The sequence below is a fragment of the Sciurus vulgaris genome (genome assembly GCF_902686455.1).
Source record: "Sciurus vulgaris genome assembly, chromosome: 12".
NCBI classification, from domain to species: Eukaryota; Metazoa; Chordata; class Mammalia; order Rodentia; family Sciuridae; genus Sciurus; species Sciurus vulgaris.
In genome coordinates, this window is record NC_136473.1 from 78,796,738 (window position 1) to 78,812,272 (window position 15,535).

The 15,535-nt window shown below is 55.1% G+C and overlaps 1 protein-coding gene across 1 annotated transcript in view; it reads right to left on the reverse strand.

Moving 5' to 3' along the window:
* The window catches only part of CNTN2 (contactin 2), a 30,737-nt gene extending 19,627 nt beyond the window's left edge, over positions 1–11,110 (reverse strand). Inside the window, exons 1-2 of the mRNA XM_079107352.1 lie at positions 10,978–11,110; positions 3,211–3,376 (exon numbers count right to left, since the gene is read on the reverse strand). Of these exons, the coding sequence (XP_078963478.1) occupies positions 3,211–3,301 (91 nt within the window). The 5' untranslated portion in view covers positions 3,302–3,376; positions 10,978–11,110. The remainder of the gene's footprint in view (positions 1–3,210; positions 3,377–10,977) is intronic.
* Between the last annotated feature and the right edge of the window lie 4,425 nt (positions 11,111–15,535).

Genomic DNA, 15,535 nt, shown 5'->3' on the forward strand with positions numbered 1-15,535 from the left:
ACCTTTTCTCTGTGGAGTCAGCAGGAGCCAGTGCTTACCCGCACCCCCGGCCCCGCCCCGTTGGCTCCTACCTTTCCATGTGGCTGATTTCAGGCCCTGATCGGCAGGTCACGGAGGAGGCTGGGATCCCCATTAATGATTAGTGCCCGGGTGCACCCAGCTGTCGGCCCTCTTCCAAGGGTGGGCCTCCATGCTGCAGCTGAGGCCCTGCCCTGCCCCCTGGGAGTGAGGGCAGCTGTTAAGCAGCTCTCAGAATGAGGTAGGAGACCGGACTCCCAGAAATAGCCCGGTGCAGGCATCCCCCGCGCCCTGCCACCCGTCACTCTCCCTCGCTGCCGCCCCAGGCCTCGGAGGCGTTGGTCTGGCGGCACCAGCATCATCTCGGCTGGAAAGCCCAGCTTAATCCCCAGTTAATGATGGCGGTGGCGGGTAGGGCTCCCTGCCCCAGCTGGGACCACTGGGAGGGCGGGGAGGAGGGATGAGGGGAGCGGGGTGTTGGGAGCCACCTTTACAATAGCAGCTTCCAGGCATCTAGGGGTGGGGCAGCTGAGTGGGCCTGGGCGCACTGACGCTCTAAGATGCTCTTCCTGAAACAAGCTTTCTGCTGCGCACCCAGCCAGGTGCACACCCTCACACTCCCCCGAATATCCACATGGACACACCTGCATGTGGCTCACCCTCACACTTCCTTACATGCACTCTCAGGTCACATCACAGACATTCAGATACATGTTGACACGCATGGTTCAGCTCCTCAAATGGCCAGATATGCAATGTATACACACAGCGGTTCCTACCTACACACCACTGCAAATGGCATGTCTATGCATTTATATATGCACGCATTCATAAGTAGGGGTTTATTGATAATAATAAAACTAAAAAGTAATAAAAACAGATGCCATTGGTGGACTGCTTCCTGATTATCGGATACCACATTCCCTACTTGCTTCTCATGCCCCTTTGCCAGATAGGCGCTGCATTTTCTTTCTATCAATACAGACTCTGAGACTTAGAAGGTTAAATGACTAGCCCAACACCACACAGCAAGAAGGAACAGTTCGGGAAGGGGGTGGGATTTGACCTTGGCCAGTCTTGCCACATAGTCAGCATTCTTAACCATCATGTCCCTGATTTTTTTTTTTTTTTTTTTTTTTTTTTTGGGTGCTGGGGATCGAACCCAGGGCCTTGTGCTTAGAAGGCAAGCACTCTACCGACTGAGCTATCTCCCCAGCCCCATGTCCCTGATTCTTGACCTCAGTTTCCCATGGAAAACTGAGTTCCATCCAAGGTCCAGTATAAGGATCACTAGGAATCCAGATTGTAAAAAATGCCTGATGAAGTTCTGAAGGAGAGCAGGGGTCAAGAGCCAGCACCATGCTGCCAGGGCTGACCAGGCCTGCCACCCTGCAAGGTGGTGCCCCTCCATCCACGCCTAGCTCAAATAGCCAGATACAGTGTATACACACATCTGAATACAACACCCACATGCACAGACACATCCTCACACACCCGCTTCCCTCCACAGCTGCATACACACCCACCTACACATGCCCCTTTCCACACAGGCGAGCATGCACACATGCACACACACACACACACACACACACACACACACACACACACACGGGCTCCCAGGAAAAGTCGGCCCTTCTTTGTTGTCCTGTTCAACATTCTCTGACTCTCTCCTGATTCCCTGTCCTGGTAATTCTTTCTCTATGCACAAGCATCAGAAACCTTGCAGAGGGAGGGGGTAGTGAGATGGGAAGGTGAGGGGAGTCCTTGTGGCCCTTCCTTGCTCTGGGTTCCAGGAGTGCAAAATCGTATCCAGAAGTCGGGTGGGCAGGGGAAGCAAGAGCTGAGCACCTGTCTGGCTGGGCTGCGGGAGTGGGATTTCTACTCCTGTCTCCCTCTGTTGCTTTGGGAGGTGTCAGACCAGGCCCTGGTCCCTTGGCTGTTGCCTTCTGGAGCTCTGGTCTGAGGACCCTGGAGGCTGCTCATGCCCCTTGCCTCAGATGGTGCATGGCACGGGTCCAGCACTGAGCTGCCACCAAGGGAGGGACACTAGGAGTCTGCTCTGCTCCTCTGACCCTCTGGTGTGCCCTATGCAGCCAAGTTTCCCATGTTGGCAGCTCATCCTGCTCCAGTGGGCCCTGGGACAGATAGTCAGGGCTGGGGCTGGGAGCTCCCCACCTTCTGGGTCAGCCCAAGTCGGGAGTGGGACTGGGAGGCAGTGAGGACATGAGGCCTGAAAGCAGGCCAGTGGAGACCCAGGACCAATGGGCACTGGCTGTGACCTCACAGGGGCCCTGGGTGGGGAGGTGGAGCCTGAGGCAGTTAAAACTCCAAAAGGACTGTGAGAGTGGACTCCTCCCATGGAACTCTTTGAGGGGGAAAAGAAATGCCCATTGACCTTGGCGGGAGGTCAGGGCAGAGGCTGAGTCCTCAACAGCAGGCTCTGGAGATGCGGGTCCACCAGTTCCAGGATAACTGGGCCCTCCAGCCCCCTTCTCTGCCCTCCCCTGCGTCTGCCATCCTCCTCCTCCCCTACTCCAAGCTGAGCATCTCTGGACGAGAACCTGGGCTCTCCTGCTCCACCTCATCTCATCCCACATCCTGTCCTCCCTCAGTCCCTCAGGGAGATGCAGGGTTTCCTGGAGGGAGCCTCCCAGAGTTCAGTGGTGTTGCTGCTGTCTCCTCGTGTCAGGGACATTTCAGGAGAACTTTTAGATATGACAGAAATGTTCCATGGTCTGTGCTTCTGGAGGTGGCTATTGAGCCCTTGAATCATGGCTTGTGCAACTGAGGGCAACATTTGATAATCCATTGGATCCTAGCTTAGCAGTCCCCAGTGAGTATCGCTACCATATTGGACAGCATGGCCTTAGAAGCTATAGCTCTGAGCTGGTAGTGTGGAGATCTGGTTGTGCTATAATCTTGCTATACGACCCAGTGTAATCCGCTCAGCCTCTCTGGATCATTCTTCTTTCATCTACAATGTGACAAAGAACACGTTTCCTCCTTCCTTGCCTCAAAGGGAAGGTAAGATCCACAGATGCAAAAATTTTGGCAAGGAAATGTTCTCCAAAGTCTAGATGCTACAGAGTGGAGTGTAGAGTGTGGAGGCAATTATCTATATAATCGTTGCCCCGGCCACAGCAATGATTTAATGATATAATGATCCCTTGGAGCTTCAGCAACCCCTCTTACCTGGAGAGGTGACAAGGGCCATGGTGGCCAGCAGCAGCAGTAGCAGCAGCAGGTGTGGCTTCCTCCTGGCCAGTGTCTGCATGGTGAGCATCACGGACAGAGGAAGGAATCAGAAGGGGAGTCTCAGCCCAGCTCAGAGAGGGTCTGACTGGAAGCAGAGAAGCACCTAGGGAGGCAGAGGGAGGAGGGCTCTGAGCGCCCCACCCAGCACAGGCTCATCTGGTCAGTAGAGCTTCCACCCCAGCCCCTGCCGCTGCTGCCGCTGCCGGGATTGCAGGGCACTCTCCTCCCAGAGCCCCAGGGGAAGGGGCTTGGCTATTACCAAGGAGCTCTTCCTGAAGCTGAGTGCCTCTGACCATCCCCTGGGAGTCTGGCTTTGCTCTGTGCCCCCACCTGCCCCCCTCCAGCCAGCGGGGTGCTGCTCAGGAAGTGAAAGCTGTAGCTAATTAGGAGACAAGAACCCACCTGCCCGCATACAGGTGACAGCCCTTGATACATCGGAGAACAGGACCTGAGCCTGGGTGGGGGAACCAGCACATCTTCCTCTGGCAATTGGGGGATTGGGGCCGACTCTCCCCATCTGTCTCCCACATCTGCCCGGGTGGGGGCTAGCAAGCCCCTTCTGGGAGCTGCATTAAGTCTCAGGACCAGCCTCGTTTTTCTAGCAGTGGGATGGGGTCTTGTGATTCATCAGTGCCCCCTCGCCAGGGGCTCCAGGTAAGGCACTTAGGTGCTTTGTAAGATGGAGTCATGACCTTAGCCCCATTAGCCACACTGACCAAACGGCTAATGGGACCAGCAGGCCTTCTGGGCTCAAAGACTCAACGCAACTCCCAGAGGGGAAGCCTGTCTTACACAGAGGTCCCAGGAACCCGTCCACTGCAGGCTGCTGAGGACTACCAGAGACTTGACCCATCAGCCTGCGAGATGTGGACCTCAACTTGAGAGGCAGGGGCAGGGGCAGGGGCAGGGGCAGAATCAGCCTCTCCATCCACTTCTTGAGCCCAGGGGGACATCCTGAGTTCTGAAGGGTTCAGGGACTCTTGGGGGCCTGCCTGCCAGTTCTCGCAGTCAACCTGAGCTACTGGCTCCCACAGTGCCCTCTCAGAGCTGCCACAGGGTCCAGATAACCTGGCAGCAGATTCTGCACATCTGTCCCACCTGCCTGCCCTGCAGAAAACCAAGAGCCGGGCCAGGCGTGGGGATGCACGCCTGTAAACCCAGTGACTTGGGAGGCTGAGGCAGGAGGATCATAAATTGAGACTAGCCTCAGCAACTTAGCAAGACCCTGTCTCAAAATTTAAAAAAAAATAAATGTTTAAAAGGGCTAAGGATGTGGTTTAGCAGTTAAGTGTCCCTGGTGTCAATCCTTGGTATCAAACACATAAACATCAACAAAAACAAACAAAGAGCAAGACAGGGCTTCTCCACTAACTGGCTGCAGGACCCTGCCATCTCTGGCTCTGTGACCTCCTCTGTAAAATGGGCATTCTCTAAGGTCCCTTCAGTGCTGATACTCTGTTGTTCCGGCTGACAGGTCTTTATGCTCTCCAGGAGCAATCCCAGAGCAAACTGGTGCACACATGCATACTCAAGTCTCTAGGGCCGGCAGGTGTCTGGTCATGGGGAAGTCTCAAAAGTATGTCCCAGGATGTTATGCAGATACAAGGAATTGCCCTCAGAATAGGGAGTCACTGGGGCAGTATGGAACCTTCCAGGGTCTGGAATCTAATGGACAGGAGTTGGTAATACTGACTTCATCTCTTAATAGCTCTGTGAGCTTGGACAAGTGATCTCCACTCTTGGAGTCTCAGCATGCTCATCTGCAAAGCGGAGATGATACCATGCACTTCACAGAGCTGATCTGCGGAGAGCCCTGCAGTGCCTCTCAAGCTGCCAGGAAGCCTCAGGCCACAGTGGAGAGAGATGGAGACCTGCTGGGTGCAGGAGCCCTTCCCCACTCCTGCAAGAACATCTCCACTAGTATGTGCTTCATCTACTGGACTTTCCCAGGAGGTTCCCTTGCAGAAAACCTCTTTCAGAGAGTTTGAAAATCACCCCCTTGGCATTGGTGAGCCACGGGCTGGCATCTGGCACAGAGAAGGTGCTCGATCATCGTTTGCTCCCACCCTTTGTCAGCTTGCCAGTCCTGGGAGCTCAGGGCGGGGCTGGAGCTGGCCTAGGAGGAGTTTGGGCTGCAGGCACTTATCCTGAATGTGCCAGAGCACAGCGCAGGAGATGTCCATGATCGCCTCCACCCTGCAGTGCTCAGAATTACCTGTGGTCTCTGCTACCACAGGTAGTTACTGTAGATCATGGATAATCCATTTCCAGTCCACCTTCAACTTCAGCTTCATCTGGACTTATTAGCCACCTCCCTAGCCCAAGACTTGAGTCCCCTTAGAGAAGATATGAATGGGATCTAGGAGGTCCTGGGGTTGCCCCTGGGGAGCACTAGACACCTGTCAGCCGCATCAGATAAATATTGAGCTCCACTGTGGGACAAGGTCTTGGGTAAATGTAAACACACACACACACACACACACACACACACACACAGAATCTGGGCTGAAGATTGGAGCTCATTGCCTCCCTAAGGGTGAGGTGATTGGCACCCAGCTTTGCCCTGCATGCCTTCCCATGCCAGCTTCTTCACCATGTGCTAGGCACCATGCCCTGCACAGGGCAGACCATACTAAAGACATGGCCTTCATGGAGCTCCTGACCAACCGAGAGCTCCCATCAGGGCTCCTGAGTCCACAGGATGAGTCCCCACATCATCTGCTCTATGACATATTCTAGAATGCCCAGGATGGAGGAGGCCTTTCTATCAAGAGCAAGGCTGGAGTGGAGCTATGCCAGGCCTGGAGCTGGCCTTGCCAATACTGAGTCAGTGGACTCTTGCCCAGGCCAGCTGCCCTGGTGCAGGGGTGCAGGCACAGGCTGGCACAGGCGGGCACAGGCTGTCACTTGGGGGCTGGTCCTATGAGGGACCAGTGTATGGGGAATGGGCCACTGGGGGTTCAAGGGCACCAGGGGGAGCTGGCTGAAGTTCTGAGCCCAGGAAACAAAGGGCCTGGAGACAGCTGGGGGACAGAAGGCTGTGAGCTGGTCTCTAGCACACAACAGGGTTTCCTGGGCTAAGGACCCCTGAACGGAGCTAGCAAAAATGACAGATAACTCCCCCAAATGCTGCTTTTGGATACCCCCCTCCTGGCCCTTGATCCATCTCTTCTTGCCCCAGATAATAGAGACTGGAGCACAGAGGGATGTGGCGACTTTTGAATGGGTAGCATAGGAAAAGGGGGAGTTTAGAGCCCAGTTAAGGGCAGAGACTGGTCATTGTCAGCCTTCAGACTATTGTAGGCACCCTAGGGACCCCTCCTCAGCCTCCACCCTGCAGCGCACGGGAGTTAACAGGGCAGGCAGCGGTTGAGTCAACTGGTCTGGTGCCTAGTATAATCCTAGTGTAACTAACTAGTATAGCTGGGGTTATTACCTTCTTTACTTTTCCTCTCTAAGCCTCAGTCTTCCATCTGCAAAATGGGGAGGAGAGGGAAGGATTCAGCGCAGGGACTCTGAAGCGCTCAGAGCCACACCTGTGACCCATTGTGAGTGCTTGGGAAAGATCAGGTATTCTGAGAACCCTCTAGAACTCATTTCTACAGTCAGACTCAAAGAGCCACAGCTTCCAGGCTTTCCTCCTGTGTGAGGACACTGACAAGCCCACCCTTTCCTGGACAGGTGCCTGCCTCCTCTTAATCCCAGGGGACCCAGGGGAGCACCAGCAGCCACCTCAGATTAGGGCACAAGGACACTCCAAGGTAGAGATACCCTGGCACCATGTGCACAGGAGGGATGTGGCTGGGACACACTCAAGTCCTCCCAAGCAGATCCTCCTTCTCCAAGACCCCAGCCTTGGGAGACTGAAGGTCCCCTGCCTAGGATGGGCCCCCTGCCTAGGACAGCACACTCCTCCTCCAGGAGGGTCTCCATCATCTGCATGCCCCTCTGGAAGGACAGGGCTCTATGGGGGCCTGGTGGGGGCTGCCAGGGTCTCAGCATGGCGGGCTGGGCAGCAGCTAGCAGGGAAGGGCCATGGTCAGGAGGTCTCTATGGTGCCCTGTGCTGGTAGAGGTACCAGGGTGGAATAGGGACTGCCTCAGCCCCAGACGGGGGACAGAGGAGCTGTGTGTTCTCTCCCTTCTGGTCCTTAGTTTTGTGTTTGCAGCTGATTCCCTGAGGTCCCAGTCCCAGTGCTGATGTGCCTTTTGGGGACACTGTGACTCCCAGGCATATGGATTTGTCTGAACTTTCAGCATTGGGCATGGGGCAGTCTGGTCCTTGGTCTGCAGCCTAAGGTTTCTGATCCTTCTGTGCCTGCCCTCTCCAGTGGACAGGAAGGGGAAGACTATGTCCTCCCAGGAGAGGAAGCGTGGGACCAGAAGCAAGCCACCCCTAGACCTGCAGTCTCCTACCTGCCTGCCTTGCTCTGTGTGGTGTGGGCAGTGAGTCAGGCTTTGAAAACAGGAGTCCCCCTTCTGTTTGTGGGCAGGGGGTAGAACCTGAGGACTCACACATGCTAGACAAGTGTCTACCACTGAGCTCCATCCCGGCCCCAGAAGGATCCCTCTCTGAGGTGCCAGGAATAAGAACAGTAGTTTGAATTTGTTTCCAAAAAACTAAATAAGGAAAAAAATTTAAAAGTCCCTCATGCACTTGTAGGACAATTTCTGCATATGCCCCCATCTCTGCTGAGGGGAGACTCCCCCATTTCCCAGCCAGTTTCCGGTAGGCTGGTGCAGGGCAGAAGCTTGGGGTGCACAGGGCAGGAAGCTCCCCTCCACTGCAGGACGCAAGGTGGGGGAACCCTGTGGTCCTTGAGGTTGGCAGCCACTGAGAGGATGCGGACTCCAGCTGGAGGAGACCCAGCAGGTCTCACCTGGAGGGTGCCCCACGTGAGGGGGAGGGCTGGCTCACCCCTCTAAGTGGGGGACTGAACATGTCCTCAGAGGAGGACATGCGTGTATTTGGATCCTAGCATCCTGGGGTGGCAGAGGCTCAGGTCTGTTGTGAGGACGTTACACATGCTTGCTTTTGTTTGCGACCTCTTTGGTAAACAAAGAAACATGGACTAATTTTGTAGCAGGGACTCATCATTAAGCCAAAGAAAGGACCTCTTCACTCCAGAATGGTAAAATCAGGGTCCAGAGGACACACAAGTCCCAAGAATGGTCCAGGTTAACAACAGCCCCTGGGGGCTTGGATTAGGGGTTGTGGTCCTCCTAGAACCTGGGAAGTGGCCAGCGGGCAGGAGAAAATGAAAGGCAGTCTGTCTTAAAGAGTCCTGAATCATAACCACCATTTGCCATTTGAAAGAGGGTGACCTGACACTGGTAGAGATTTACTGGTCACTTCACCGCCCCCGCAGGCAAGACTGTCTCCAACTCTGGTCCACACCCCAGTTCTTCAGACCATCTTCAGAGCCATCTGAAAGGAGACTGCCCCTGGCCCATCTTTCTGCTCAGGCAGTATCTCCTGCAGTCTAACTTAAATTCCCTCTGCTTCACTGCCTTATTCTTTGCTCTGGCTCTTCCTTGTGTATTGATAAACCATCCCTTTTTTCCCCTACCCCCCTGGCTCTGTCCTAGGAATTCCTCCCCCAAATATAAATACCACCCACACCCAGGTTGAAGACTGTCTTTGAAATCCACTTTCTCATCAACATTTGGCTTGAAAAGGTTCTGGTGGTTTGCATCCTCCAAACCCACCCTGAACTGTATTGCTCATGGGGTCAGAGGAGAGAGGCTACCTTGGGGTACTCGTTTGTCTGTACCCGACCTTGTGGAGTAAGCTTGGTCAACCGTCCCATTGAACGCAGTTGCACGGAGCCCCTTCCACATGTGTCCCCATTTGAACAACTGCTGACAGAGGAGATGCCGGAGGGGAATTGCGTAAGGAGTAGAATCTGGCAGGGGAGCTTTGTGGGGAGGCTGAGGGCTGAAACCGGAGGAGCGTCTGCACCCAGGGAAGGCGCTGCAAGGGGGAGCTGCCCGGTGGGAAGAAAGAGAGCGCCCCTCTGTCCTCAGCCCCTTCTCCTCAGGAAGCACCTCTGTGACCCTGGATGCTCATCAAGAGCTTGAGAAGAACAGCAGTTTCTATATGAGGCAGGCGACTTGGGGGACTTTGATACCATCAATTCAGGGGCCTCTGTCTGTCTCACCTCCTGACTCTGTCACTGGCTAAGGACTCCCATAGGACCTTAGGCAGGACTTTGATCTTGTGGCCGAACACTTGTAAGTTGTCTTGGCTGAGCCTGGCTAGAAAGGGAGTAAGGAGTGGGCACCTTGGGGAGGGGCTTGGACATAATGCCTCTGAGGGCAGAACTCCCTCCGCCAAGGCCAGGAGAGAGGGCACCTGTTCTGATCTCCGGGTCATTGCCCTGCCCTACCCCCAGGAGCCACAGCCATCTCAGCCTCTCCTACAGGTGGCCCACTCTTTGCTGCCCTTGTCTCTAGCAGCTGGTCCAGTCTCTTTGAGTTAGCCTGGGGATAAGGTGGCAGAGACTCAAGAGGTTCCTTGGACTGAGGGGCCCTCTGGCCAGAGCTGAAACTGCACTCAGGGGCTCAGGGGTGGACCAGGCTACTCAGTCTGTTCTTCCTGGGCCGAGGGAAAAGATGCCCCAACCCAGGGCTGGGGCCATGGCATGCACAGCCCACTCCTTGCTGGTCACAGTGGATTCCCAAACCTCTAGACAATTTGACTGACAGCTTCTCCCCCCCAGGATGTGGGCTTGGCTCCCCTGGTGGGATGGTCTGGGGCTGCAGGTTGCCTCCTCTGAAGCGCTTTCCACTGGCACTGCCTCATGGAACCCCTGGCTTCCCAGAGTGGGCAGCACCTCTTGGAGAAGAGGACAAGACTTAGTTCTGGACACTCACAGGTTGGGTCTGCTTCCCCACCTCTGGTCCATTATGTAAGCCCACGGTCCAGGACCGAGGGAGTCCCCTATTTTCAGAATCCCCTGGAAAGCCAAACTTCCAGCAAGTCTTTCCTTCCCACCAGCCAGAATGAGGGGGAGGGATCTACGGAGAAGACAAGGTTGAGGAGGGGGGAGGGGAAGAAAGGGAATTGCAGTCGCGATCATTCCCCACGCTCACCCTTGGGATGTAACTTGCCTCCGTTTCTCCCCCGAGTCCCCACTCCTGGGCAGGCCTTTTCCCAAACTTGTGCTCTCCACTGTCTCCTCTCTTCTACAGTCTCCCCCTCTGTCCAACTGAAGCAAGACTTTGCAAAGAGGTCACCCTGTAGAGGCAGCCCCCCGGGTGACCTCGAATCTGGGAACCCAGGCTCAGTTCCATCCGGGGGCTTCTAAGGGCAGGCCAGAGCCTGGCGCCTGGCCTTAGGACCAGGACGACACTCGATCGGGGGCCCGGGGCAGGCCCAGAGCCACTGCCCTTTCTGTTGGTTGGACTTGCTGCTGCCCGCAGCCCAGCTCAAATTCCTGGACTCACTCTTGCGGTCCAGCATCCTGGGCAGGCTTGGCCTGCCAGGCCCCTGAAGGATGCCACCCACGTAGACAGGGCGGAGGAGAACCTCTGCCTTGGCCACCGTGGAGCGGCGCTGAGAAGTCAAGACTGGCCCAGCCGGCGGGTGTCCCTGTTCCCTTCCAAGTTACAAGGGGCATATTCAGCGGGGTTGAGCGCGGAGCACGGAGCCCCTGCCCGGGAAGCCCCTGGGCTGCAGCAGACAAAAGCGGTGGGCACCTACCTGGAGTGGAGCAAGGGTGTTGGCTGGGGCAGGCGGACGCTGCCCGGGTCGGCGAGCCGGCCGGCCCTGCCGCCAGTCCCTCGGCCAGCTCCCCTCGGCCCCTGCCGGCCTCAGCAGCTCGCTGTCCTGGTGCGGCGGCGGCCGCGGCGGTGGCGGCGGTGGCGGGTGAGGGCGCGTGTGTGTGTGCGCGCCGGAGCCACTGCAGCATCTCTGCATCAAGATGTGCTCCTCCCTCCCCCAGGCTCCGCTCACTGGCTGGCTCCGGTCCTCAGCCAACGCTCGGGGCCCTGGAGATGGCTTCCTCTGCCCCCCTCCCGCCCCCTTCCGTCCCCACCCTCCTGGCTTTACCTCATTTGCTGTCATTTAAGGACCAGGGAGCAAGCCGAGCGCCCGTCTTCCATAATGCATGGGCAGCCCCTCGCGGGCCGGTGCTGTCTGGTTTGCCTGCCCCCCTCTCCCCATCAGAGCTGAAGGGGCCGGACAGGGCGAGGCAGGAGGGACAAAGAAAGAGGCCCTCGATCCTCAAACCCTGGAGGCACACGGAGCCCAAACTCCTGGATTCCCCCCAGAGGGAAAGATCCAAATCAGAAATGCCCCGTCTGCTGTGTGGCACCCAAGAAAGAGGGGCTGCCTCTGATGCCCTACCCACACGGTGCTCATCCTTGAGGCTTCCCTTGCTCTGAAGTAACACAGGCTTTTTATAAAAATATCCAAATCTTAAAGAAAATTTAAAAATAGATAGTGCAAGTCCCTTAACTGCCAACATTAACAAATTTGAGAACCTGCCTCAAATTTTCATGTATATGGTTATCTGGATCACTAATATTATTTTATGAAGATGGGGTGGCACAATAAATCATGATTTGCAAAATGTTTTTTAACTACCTAATTGATCTTGGTCACCTTGGCACATTAATACATGTGGATCCAAGCTCATTTTTACTCGCCCAGCAGTGTGATGTCACGAAAAGCTCACTGGAGTAGGGTCTTGGATGTCTCAAGGGTACTGTGGACTCTGCTACTGATTGGCTGTGTATGTTTGGCTGAGCACCTTGCCTTCTCTGAGCCTCGTTGGCAACCCGAAGGAGTTAAAGATGGCCAAGGTCCCTGCCAGCTCTGAGATTCTAGGTGCTCACCCTGGTCAGTGATGCATCTCTTCAGTCCAGCTCCCGTCATGTGGGGGTGTGCCCAGGAAGGCTGGGGCCTGGTGGCAGAGGGACCAGCCATCTGCAGCAGCAGTCAGTCCTTGTCAGGCTGTCACTGTTGTCTCACCCCCCTCTGGTCTGCCTGCTGTCCAGTTCGCGCAGGCAAGACTGATGAGGGGTCCAGATGCTGCAACAGCTGGCAGGGCTGGCCAGCCTCGGAGTTTTAAATGCCATACCTGTCAAGTGTGGAGCATGGCTCTGTGTCTTCTTGAGTGGCCCGGGACCTGAGGGACTGGGCAGGAGTGAGAGGACTTGGGGAGGAGAAGGAGTGGGGAGGCTCTGCAGCCCAGCCTCCGGGGCACAGATGCTTGCTCAGTTCCCTCGTGCGCCCTCGCTCCCTTCAGCTCCCCTCCCTGGGGCTTGTGCAACCTGTGAGCTCCGTCTTTGCTCCTGCTGGGGAGAGCGCTGGTTGCTAGTGATGGTTTTTGGATAACTTACAGTGCTACCACAGGAGGACAGGCACATCAACCCCTTTCCTGCCCCTGCCCACATGGTCCTGTCTGTCTTTCTGGGGACCGTCATGCTTGTCCTGAGCTCCTGAGGTGAGCCTTGCCCCTGTAGCCTCCAAAGTCAGCCCCGCCCTGCCGAGGCTCTGCCAGGTCTCTCCCAGCAGAAAGAGGCAGGAGCGGGTCCTTGCCCAGGCAGGGCATGATGTCTGCTGCTGTCGGGTGGATGGGCTGCGGGATTGGCTGGTCCTGGAGCCAAGGGTCAGGAAATGCTTGCAAGGATGGCTTTAGTCTGAGACAGCTATCTTTGTGACTATTTTAGGACAGGTGCTGCCCTCATGCTGGGAGCTGGGTCCCTGGGGAGGACTATTAGCACCAGTAGCTCTGGTCTCAAAGACTCTCAGAGCCCCATGCAAGGAGCCTGCCCCACCCTAGGTGCACTTTGAAAGGCACAGTAAGTGAAAACAAGAATATTTACCAAACTAGACCTGAATTTGGAAAGACAGTTCCTCAAATTGTGTCTTCTCACTTGTATGGTTTGCTCAGCTGAGCTTGATCCAGATGAGCTCGAGGCGTCCTGGGGACCTCCGGCGCCAGCCTCTGAGACGCTCCTGTTCTCAGAGCTTGGGGCGGGTGCTTGGAGGTCCAGCCTGGGTTACTTGTGGGGTCATTAGTTTGATAATGACAGGAATAAGATCTGTTTGGAGCATCTCCCAAAACTGAGGAGCTTTGTAAGTTTTTTACCTAAACCGTGCACCCAAGAGGTGTGTGTGTTTACGATGATTATCCTCGGTCCACAGAGGACGTTCAGTGCCAGTCAGGAATGTGCTCCAAGTAAACACTGAACAAGTGAGGCGGCAGTGCCCAGGGGTCAGGTCCAGCCTCCTGGCTTAACTCTGTGCTGTGGATGCCAGATGCCCACAGTCATCTTCTGGGGGGCAGGGAATAGGAAATGAGCTGGTTTTCTCTTTTTCCGTGACTGCCAGAGCCTGGAATCCTCAGTGTGACTGACCATCAGGGGCAATCTTCTCTGTGGAGAATCAGTCCAACTCCATGTTGTCCAGAGCTGGGACACCTGAGCTCCACATTGAGTCTCCAGGGATTCCCAAAGAAGGCAAAGAAAGACCAGCTGAAGGTGATCAGGTGGCTAATAAAATGGACCACTATTTTGTCTGTAAACATGTTGTTTCCCCAGGGGAGGATCAGAAGGCATTTTGAGGACCACCCAACCCTTCCCAGACCATCTGCTTCTCCCTGTTGCAGCTTCACCAGATCAATAACAATGGAGTCTAGAGGACTCCCAGTCCCAAGGAACAAGTGGGGTGGGTAGACATCCTGCCATAATCCCCGGGTGCTGGTGGCTTTGTGATCTCCTTCCAGGCTTGTCCCCATCTGCACATCTCTTTCCTTGGCTTCTCCAGCCATCTGCGTTGCTGTGTCTGGTTTCGGACTCTACACTCTTCAGAGCTCCTAGGGGGTGGGTGCTGATGGAGCAGCATCTCTGCCTAGAGGAGGAGGGGATTCAAGAGCCAGAGGATGTGGTCTGTCTTCAAAGTGCCTATGAACACTTTGGAAGTAGCCTCATAGTAGCAAGGGACTGTCCATCTGCAGTTCAGGGAAGAGTGAGGTGGTTAGCCACCCAGTCCCGCTCTGTGGCCACAGACAAACTGCTTCCCTCCTCATCCAGACAATGGGGATAAAGACTCACATCTCACTAAGCTGGTGTGAGCTTTGAATCACATGTGAAGAATCCAGCATAATAGGTGCTCAATAAATGTTGGTGCCTCCCTCTTGGCCTCTTCGGATTCAGCACTCCCTTCTGCAAAATCAGGGTGTGTTCCCATGAGCCTGATGCAATGGTTGGAGAACGGTCTGCACCACTCTGTAGCTTCTACTTGAATGACAAGGGGCAGGCCATTGATGACTCTTAATTGCTCTGAGAATCCATTTCTTCACCAGTGTAATGGGAATAAGCCTACTCTTAGGATGGCAGTGAGATATGTGGATTAAACACATGATTTTTATTTTATTTAAAAAAAATTTTTTTGGGTACAGGAATTGAACTCAGGGGCACTCAACCACTGAGCCACATCCCCAGCCCTTTTTGTATTTTATTTAGAGACAGGGTCTCACTGAGTTATTAGAGCCTCTTTAAGTTCTTGAGGCTAGCTTTGAACTTGGGATCCTCCTGCCTCAGCCCCTCTAACTGCTGGGATTACAGATGTGTGTGACAACACCCAGCCAATTCTGGATATTTCTTATATGAAATTCAGTCATGGGGTCATTTAGTAGGTGGCGTTTGTGTGGGGTTCTTGCACCCAGTGTGTTTCTGGAGCTGATCCACAGTGTCGCCTGTATTTCATTCCTTTCCCTGGCTCTATAATATGCCATGCAGATACTGTGCCTGACCAATGATTTTTAAAAATACTTTGTGAATTGTCACTTTGATAGCTGTCATACAGAACACCCATTATCATTCCCATAACCATGCAACCCTGGAGGCCGGGGTCAGCTCAGAGAGACCTGTATTTTCCCAGTTCCCCTCTTCCTGCTTGGCACAGTCCCTGGTACATGGAAGAGACTCAGTACAGCTTTGTTAACTGGGTGAATGAGTGGAGGAGAGCGAGCGTGGTGACCACGTAGAGGATGGGGGAGGGGCTAGGTGGTGGCTGGGGGTTCCGGCGGAGGCGGGGTCAAGGGCATCTGGATTGGTCAGACAGGTGGAGCGGGGTGGGCGTGCACTCCTGGCCTGAGGGCGTGGGCAGTGGCAGAAGCCAGGACTTGGGCCTGAGAAGAGTGTGATTCATGCAGGGCCCAGAGGAGCCAGGTTGACCTGTGCAGGGCACCGGAAGGGACAGTGCAATATCCCACCCGCAGTTCCCCTCCTCATTTCACTTGAGGGGTCTG